This window comes from Hydractinia symbiolongicarpus, chromosome 10 (genome assembly GCF_029227915.1).
Source record: "Hydractinia symbiolongicarpus strain clone_291-10 chromosome 10, HSymV2.1, whole genome shotgun sequence".
Taxonomy (NCBI): domain Eukaryota; kingdom Metazoa; phylum Cnidaria; class Hydrozoa; order Anthoathecata; family Hydractiniidae; genus Hydractinia; species Hydractinia symbiolongicarpus.
The window spans coordinates 3727644-3736562 of record NC_079884.1 but is presented as its reverse complement, the minus strand read 5'-3'; the positions used below and the strand labels follow the sequence as shown (position 1 = coordinate 3736562).

The 8919-nt window shown below is 36.7% G+C and overlaps 2 protein-coding genes across 2 annotated transcripts in view; both read left to right on the top strand.

The window, feature by feature from the left end:
* Positions 1-2145: 2145 nt before the first annotated feature.
* Positions 2146-8919, top strand: part of LOC130662636 (glomulin-like) — a 31718-nt gene continuing 24944 nt past the window's right edge. Inside the window, exon 1 of the mRNA XM_057461534.1 lies at positions 2146-2232. The gene's annotated coding sequence lies outside the window, so the exon portion shown is untranslated. The remainder of the gene's footprint in view (positions 2233-8919) is intronic.
* On the top strand, positions 3383-6392 carry LOC130662637 (uncharacterized). The gene is made up of 3 exons (XM_057461535.1): positions 3383-4855; positions 4932-5200; positions 5496-6392. The coding sequence occupies exons 2-3, from the start codon at positions 5113-5115 to the stop codon at positions 6008-6010; spliced, it is 603 nt and encodes a 200-aa protein (XP_057317518.1). The 5' UTR covers positions 3383-4855; positions 4932-5112; the 3' UTR covers positions 6011-6392.

Below are 8919 nucleotides of genomic sequence, written 5' to 3'. Positions count from 1 at the left end.
TTTCAGCCAACATGTGGGCACGTTCATTCTCATAAACTTTTACTTTTTGTGTTGACTCTAAAAGTTGCACTTCTAAAGATTTACTATGTGTTTCCGCTGCCTCAACTTTCATCTTATATCCTTCAACGCTTGCATTTAAAAGTGCATGTTGTTGATTCATCTTCAGTAAAACTTCGTTGATGGATTTATTTGCAAGCTTTGTTTGAGCTAGCTCTTTCTGAAGAATTTGATTCTGCTTTGAAATCGCTTCATAAGCTGAATTCGATCTTTCCTGGTCAATTTTCATTGCAGCTATGGTTGCATCTTTGGCTTTAATTTCAATAGCTTGATTTGCTATGTCATCTTTCAAGGAAAGGATAATGACTGTGTTATAATTCAGTTGTTGCGTCAGAGTGTTAATAGCAAAATCTATTTCTGTTGCCTAAAAAAGAAGGTTGTTTAAGAAATCACACCTCCTCAATCAAGAGGTACTTAGTAAGTTATGGTGCAAATTAGGCCAATTTGATATAAGAGGTACAGGTACTGAATGACAAATTGACAAAATAACCGCAGATTACAATAAGGGTGTCAATCAAACTTACTTGATTGGACGCGATGTTAAGTTTCTCCTCATCTGCGACCATTGTTGCATTCTCCTTCAACAACATAACGTCTGGGTTACTGCTTTGTTTAACTTCAGCATCAGACTTATTTTGTACAAGCTGGTTGTTGATAACTTGTTTATTCGATTTGTTTCTATATTGATTCTTCTTCATCTTCCGTTTACCCGCCATCGTAAATATTTCACAAGTAAACTGCAAATGAATTACGATTCACGACAAACAATTTGACGTCAAATAATATGAATACTATACAGCGTCATTAAAAATGGTGTCAACTTCCGCCTCTGTTGCTTAACAATTTAACCTCTCTCTCTTTATCTCTCTATTCTCCTATGGCCGCCAATAAAGTTTTTATCCATAATAAATACACATATCCAAGTTGTTTATCTCTTTCTAAAACTGTAGCTGTACAATTCAATATTCATTAAGTTGGTTGGATTCTTTGGATTCTTTTTTAGTGGTTAAGTAGCGCAGATAACATTCTCACTAGAGGTGCGATGTACTTAAAAATTACTTTATCCTCTTTTCTGGTGCTGCTAAGTATTCACAGTATTATTCGGTGCGAAGTTGTGACTATCCTATCTCCCGAAAGACAATATGATTATCTTTTCTTTAACGGCACCCAAATATAATTGAGATAAATGACCCACTGAGCCGTGTACGAACGTACTAAGATGATAGCGCCTTTTAATATATCCTAAGTAACATCGCAAACAGAAGAATCCCCAGTCTATTCAAGCATCCTGTTGATGACGGGTAAAGCATCACTTGAAAATGTTACTTAAAGGCTTTCATGTGTTAAACATTGTCTTACTATAAACTCGTTTCACCGAAGTTTCACTGAACAGTACTTTTAAAATTTAACACGCTTATTTTTGAAGTAGTCAGTAATAATTAATAGTATTGAATCATAAGATATAGGAGACACACTGCGAGATCGAACCAGACGTTACGGTTACTGCTATGGTTACGGTTTACGAGCAAAACAAGTCGTTTTTTTTTATTCTCGCGCTGTAAATGAATGCTTAAAGAGCGGGCCGAATAACACAATTTAAACTGTATAATAACCAAACTCACTTAAATCTTATAGGCCTAATAATATTCTTCTGACATCCCTACCCTGGTAAATAATGAACTTTCAAAAACAACGCAATTAGTTTTTTATTTAAGAATTTATAAACTGCGACAGGCGTGGTTGTGCTAATTTCGAAGGGTGAACCGTAAGAAGGTCTGAGGGACCTGGCACGTTTAGAATATAAATGGTGGCCGCAAAATGACGTATACTCACCGGTGGGACGCATGACGCTGCGGAAAGTTTGAATCAAATCCACTAGGTGGCGTTTTGCGGTGCTGCATGCTGTTATTGTTAGCATGTTTTATTGTTATTTTCTACAAAACAGAGTTAGCTTTTCCTTCGTTTGAGATCTTCAACGGATTTTCCGACTTAAAGAAACCTAAAAAGCCCTGGGGACACGCATTAACTGAGCACGGCTGCTAAGATTCATGTTAATTTTACACGAACCCAGGCGCAATTTCAACGAAATTGCGAAAACGAAAGAACATTTGCACGAGAGCCAGGCAGCTACGTAAACAAGTAACAAATAATCGACTGTTTTGTGGAATTCAGAAAGTATAATTTTATTTTATTTTGTTTTTTAGTGAATTTGATCTTTTTTAGAAATAATAAAAACATAACGATACGTCATTCTTTAGCTAGCTAAATATGTGAATGGCCTTTAGAGCCTCTCTCAGCCTCAATGTATGCTTAAAAATTGTTTATCAACGGACTAAAAAACATTACTTTGGATTCTGAGGCCATCGAAGATTATGAGATGAATTAATAAACTGTCCAAAGGGTCACTTTTGGTCCTAATGTGACAAATATGTAAATAAGCGGCTTTTTTAGAGCAGAGCCATAATGTCAGCTCAAACTTGTGAAATTGTGGAAGCCATTTTAATTTTGTCCGCGGTTTGACAGTAGTGAAACCAGCCGTGTGCTATATAGTAATATAAAACTTAGTACTTTATGCTGTGTGTAATATGAGACAGTCAGGGAAAACTAATAATAAGCCTTTGAGAGTATAGCTATTCTGTTTAGGAATTACGAGAAAGCAGTCGAGAAAGCATTACGAGAAAATGTTCTGTTGAAGCCTGAAAAACCCTGCATTTTGTTATAAAATATAACAATTGAAAGTACTATTTTTAATCATGGTAAAAAGTATCAAAACCAGTTGGCGTCCGTTCATTTCTATAATATATGTACAGACTTTAATACCTTTCATCATCCTTAGCACTTTTCAATAATAGCTTGCATCTTAAATGAAAGAACAAAAGGCTTCTTATTGTTATGGTTTGTGCTTGATGATTATAATAGAATACAATTAAGTTTATGTGTAAACAAAAGATATGCGAAGGATCTTTTATATTGATAGATAGATGGAAGTGCATATTTTACTACATGGCTAGCCTCACTAATATCGAGGGATATAACCTGTCTATTATTTCCAGGAGGAGCCATGGCTTAGATGGAGAGTCCTAGAGTATTTAATGCTCATTTTGAGCTACGCAGACACAATTAGGGCCCGCGCTCTACTAGACAACTCCCAGAAACATCCAACGGTCCACACATGGAGCCATCTCCCCATTTTCCCTCACCGCTTGGGTTAACCCAGGGGCCTGGTGACATTCACTTGCCCATGTTAAATCGCTGTCAAGAGGAATCGAACCCCGGTCTCCCACACAGTGTACGAGAGCTACAGTCCTGATTGTGAGTAACTATACACGAGTATACGAGTACAGGTACATTTAATGCCAAGTAAAGACGAGTACGAGTAATCGGTGAGTATACTACTCCATACCCTCGAGTATAGCCTCTTGCGCATGCGAGTACAGTAAGTGAAAGATTTGTGAGTACGTGTGTGAATATAAGATAAAAAACGGGAATTCGTTGTAGCATAATTTTTATCGATAGCTCACATTCAGGCCTCGTCAGTACCATGGCCCACAAGGGTCACAGTGCGAGAATTTTTTATACACTGCGCGAGAATTCTAAAATGTGCGAGAATTTTCTGCTACACTGCGTGAGAAATCTAACTGTTGTGCGCAAGAATTTCGAAACTGTGCGCGAGAATTTATATTTGTGTTAGAAAGTTTCTTATGAAAATCAAATTTATGCTATTTTACAGACCTTGGTCTGAAGTTTATCTGCAGTATCCTGAAACCGAGGTTGAACTCCACCACAGCGCCTCCCATACCATTTATGGAGGATTTATTTAGGTATCTCGGGGTGAGAGCAAAGTTGTTCTGTTTGTTTTCCAAATTCAAAATGGATTCTGTACTCAGACGTTTAGTGAGGGAAGAAGTTAAGGAAGAAGTCAGGAATGAGGTGAAAGAAGAAATTGAAAGAAGTATTTTGTCAAAACAAGACCAAGACCAAGCTTGTAATGGAGAATCCAGTGATATCAAGAACGAACAGAAGAAACATGGAAACATCACTACCAGATTGAACACTTTGTTGACAAAGATAACCAAAAAAAGTGTTCGTGCTGCTGACAATGCTTCAACAAATAAAAAGGATATTAGAATCCAAGTAAGGTGGATGAGAGAGGTTGGAGGAAATTGGATAAATGTGAAGCCGTTTCATTGCTTTAAATCAGGAGAATCAAACTTTCGAGCATTTATTGACCAAAAGTCTGGATGTTTATTTTGGTGTGTGTGGAAAGAACTGTTTCAATGAAGACCGACTAGAAGTGACTGCAAAACTGGAAGATGTGTCCGGTACTACAGTCAACTTACGGGACAGTATTCCAGATTATCTTAAAGAAAGGGGTTTGTTTCCATCAAAAACATGGTTTGTTTTGAGAACTAGTTTAAATGATAATGGTCCAGAGCTTGAAAATTATTTTGATTATGATTACAATGATGATTGTATGTGACTCTCTGATTCTGAGCCTATTACTGCTGCTGGTCCTGCTTTGAAAAGAAAAATTTGTGACACATGCTCGGGCACTTACTTCAAGTTTTGCATCAGATGTAAGATAAGGAGTTTGAACAGTCATTGCAGAAAGATAGTCAAAAGAATTCATTTGACTCTGAAGGTGGATCAACATCCGAAGAACCATCCAATGAAAATATTACTGACAGATCTATCGAAAATTTGCGAGAACAACGTATTAAAGCTTTATCTAGTAATTCACCAAAATTAAACTTGGAGAAAGAGTTGAATGTTTTGTCAGCGAAGTTCATGAAAAAAAGTAAGGTAACTTTTAATATCAGAAGAAGATGTGTATTTAATGATGTTATGCAAAAAATGGAGGTGTTTTTTTTCAGATGCTGAATTGTCTCCTTTCAAGGTAGAATTCACCAGTATGGGTGGTAAGGAAGCTGGTGTAGACACAGGTTGTCCTACTCGTGAGTTAATATTTACTTACCTATTTACTTACTTACCTATGGCCGTCAAAATAATGAATTTTTCATCCATGATCTGCAAAAGTTAACAGAAGATCAATATATGTTTTTTGGAAAATTTGTGTCATTATCTTTATTACATGGTTGCAATCCACCATACTTCAGTGCTGGTCTCAGTGGCTTTATAGTGGGTGAGTTCTTTAAAAACGAAAACCTATTTTTGCCTTCATGTCATTTTACTGCTTCATGAAATATGTACATTTCGACATTGTTTGGGGGGAGGGGGGGGATATGGTTTTAAAGGTTCAGGGTCGGTGAGTCTAAGGATTAACTAACATGTGATTTCCAAGGTGGCATTTGGTTTACATTAGTGTTGATGTATGGAAGCTTTATAAAAGGCCTTGTTTGCATGTGTTTCAGTGAATTATTTGGCAAATTTTGATATTGACTTCTTGTTTATGCCTGAGATTATTTAATCTATTTCAGGGCATAAAGACTGTTTATGTTGCATTGATGACATACCCAGCATTGACCTCAAAATTAAACTTGAAAATATCAGAAATTGTGATAAAGAAGCAGAATTTCAGTCTCAAGTTCAACGTTTCCATGAACGATTTGACTATGGTTACAACAAACCATGTCCGAAACTAGCAGACAAAACTGATTTATTGCAAAAGGTTGCTCACCACATCATAATATCTATGCAATTAGAGGAAATTCAGCAATTTTTAAAGGGACTTGAAGCTTTTGGTGTTCTTGATCTGCTTAGAAAGCATCCTTTGGAAGCCATGAAGTTATTCACTTACAACCAAGATCTTGTTGATCCTGAGGTTATCAAGTTCTGTTTTGATGTAACATATTCGAACGAAAGTGATAAAGCTGCCCTAGAGGAAGATATTTTTTACAATTGGAAAAACTTCCTCGATGAATTGGGTCACGGTAAGTCTATCACTGTTAAAACTTTCACCGTATCTGATGTCGAGAATGAAAAAACAGGCTAAATCAGAGAAAAAACTTTCACTAGGCGATGTTATGATGTTTCTCACAGGCTCTACTGTTGTACCTAATAACGAAAAAATCAAAGTTCTTTTTGATCATATAACTGGAAAGGGAAGAATCAGTGTTTCGACATGTCAGTATCAGCTCACTTTTCCGGTTGTACCAAGATATACTGGGTCAAAATTTTCTAGAAACATTACCAAAGATATTATTAATTCGCCGGGCTGGCATTGTTTAAAAATACTTGTTGTTTGATAAGTATATTTTATCAGTGGTATTCTATTGTTTTTTGAATTAGCATATTTTTTAAAACATCATTCAGCTTTGCAAATATTGCCCACGACAATGCTTGAATTGTGTTTTTCATAGCCGTTGACACGGGGGGGGGGGGGGGGGTGTCTTTTGTTTTGTCTTCTGTTTTTGTTGTGTTTTAATTCTGAATGACACAGATTTTCTTTCCTCTATTTTGTTCTGTATTTTATTTTTAATGAAGCTGAATCAGTGCTTTTTATCATTGATAATGGACCATTCTTCTATTTTGTTTTTTATTTTAACTTTTAATACAGCTGTTTCAAATGTATTAAACATTTTGTTTCAAGATTGAAGATTTCAAGATTACATCTGTATTTTTCAACACCAACTTGTTACATTGCTATCTACATAAATTCTGCTACAGCATCAAGTAAAAGAAAGTATATTTCTAAGGCTTGCTGAATTGTACTTGGACGTCCATTTGGGTGTCCTTTCATTGCAAGGACTGTGTCTGCAAATTCAATAAACTCAGGCTCGTTGTCTGCAACAGCAATAGCAAATGTAGGATCGTTGAATTCGCTGATGTCACTAATGTCAACAAATTTCTTGTATGATTTGCTATTGTATAGCTCTGGTATAAAATGTAAGGTATCTGGACGTCTGCGTGGTAGGGTTGAACCTCTGCTCGGTGCAATGATATGTTGATTCCAGCGCACCGCCATATCATCTAAATCTTTTCGAATCAAGTGCATGAAACAAAAACGAGCGCATTGAGCAATCAATACATTGCCACCATCCAAATAGCCCATCCCAGAAAGCTCTGCAAAAAACTCTCTCCACCACATTGGTCTATCCTTGGCCAACTGCGACCAAAAACATTCAATCCTTTGATTGTTCGGAGAGGATCCCACGATGAAACTGCCGAGACCAGCATACTCATCCGTGTGATCAGCCCTCATGCGTATCTGAATGGCCTCGATTATGCTGTTCTCGGTCCCGTCGTCGCTTCTTATTCTAGTAGGTAGTCTGTTCAACTGGGTTACAGCTTCTAAGAAATAGTTGGCAACAACTTCTGGTCGTTTATTTGTGGGTCCAACTTCGAGCCAAATTAATCGGTGGGAAAACCCGTCAATACAACCGTGTATACTGAAACCGTAGGGCTTCAGTTTGTCATGCCCGTCCAAGTGCCATAAAAAATCTGGCCCAGGTACGCTGTAGATTCGGCGCCTCAACTGTTTTTTTGCGCGACTTTCAACTCCTACTGGATCCAACTCTCTTAAAATTTCCATGACAGATGGTCTTCTGGCTGGTATTTCGTTTGCCTTTATGGCCTTCCACAGCTTTCTGTAGCCTAAAAAAAGTAAACAACTGTAATAACAGTTTTCACGCCTGGTAGAAAATGCTTGGGAACAAGACATTAAAAAATTTAAGTCCTGTTCGTATACTCATGCTATAATACCTAGTGACTTTCCACTTCCAGTCAATTCACTTGAAATCGCTTGAATCACTTCCTCTCTGGACTCGTACTGACCAATGCGTCGTCTCAAGCCCATTTTTCTTAAACTTCTTTTCAATGTTGACAAACTTATGTAAATACTGTGATGAATTGCAAGAAAAGATATTATTTCAAGATTTGTCATGTCTTGAGAGAAGTATTGCGATATCAAAGAATCACGATCACTGTTAACACTCACTGAAATGCATGGCAAGTGCGTTGGTATAGGCATTATGGCTTCGAGCTATGCTTTCGAAAATCCATGCTGTTTCCATTAAAAGAGAAAAAAGCGCGAAAGAAAATTAATTTTAAAGACCTGATCGATGATATGTAGGCCTGCGATATTTAAAATATTTTTTCGTCCAGTCTATATAAATTTTCTCGCAATATTTGGAAATTCTCGCGCATTGTTGAATATTCTCGCACAGTGTACAAAAAAATTCTCGCATAGTTTATAAGCTCTCGCGCAGTGTAGTGGAAAATTCTCGCACATTTTAGAATTCTCGCGCAGTGTATAAAAATTCTCGCACTGTGACCCTTGTTGGCCATCGTACGTCAGGAAGAAAATTGCTGGTGTGCAAGCTTCGCACGCCATGATACTTTTCAATCATTTTGAGGCATGCAATGTTCGCACGGCATAATTTTTAATGGCGTGCGATGGCGTGGGCTCATATTGTTCCATTTTTTTCTCAAGTCATCATAGAACTCGCATACAGCAACGCTAATTTTGCCATGTTTTAAAGCAGGTAATTTATTGCGAAGAAACTGAAATGTGCGATGTGTTCATTTTTCATTATTTTTTTTAAAAAAATTGTATGTTAAATATAGACTATGGTAAAATAGTAATAGCAAAAAATACTAGACGCCAACTTTGTATTCGTAAAAGTAGTTCGGTGGTTAAACAAAAGACTAAAATTTTTATGACGATTTATAAATTTTCGTCGTAACACCCTCCTCTGTTATAAATAACTTCCAAAACAACATCAATACATTCTGTATAATTTTCAAAACAACACAAGAAAAAGTCTTTCTGCATGTGGCAATTGATCACCGTAACTATAATTAGATATCATGCTGACTCTCTGCTTGCGAAAGAACATGCTGGAAGTGATTTCATATAACGAAAGTATATAGCGAAAGCATATAAAGAATAGACAGAAAAGT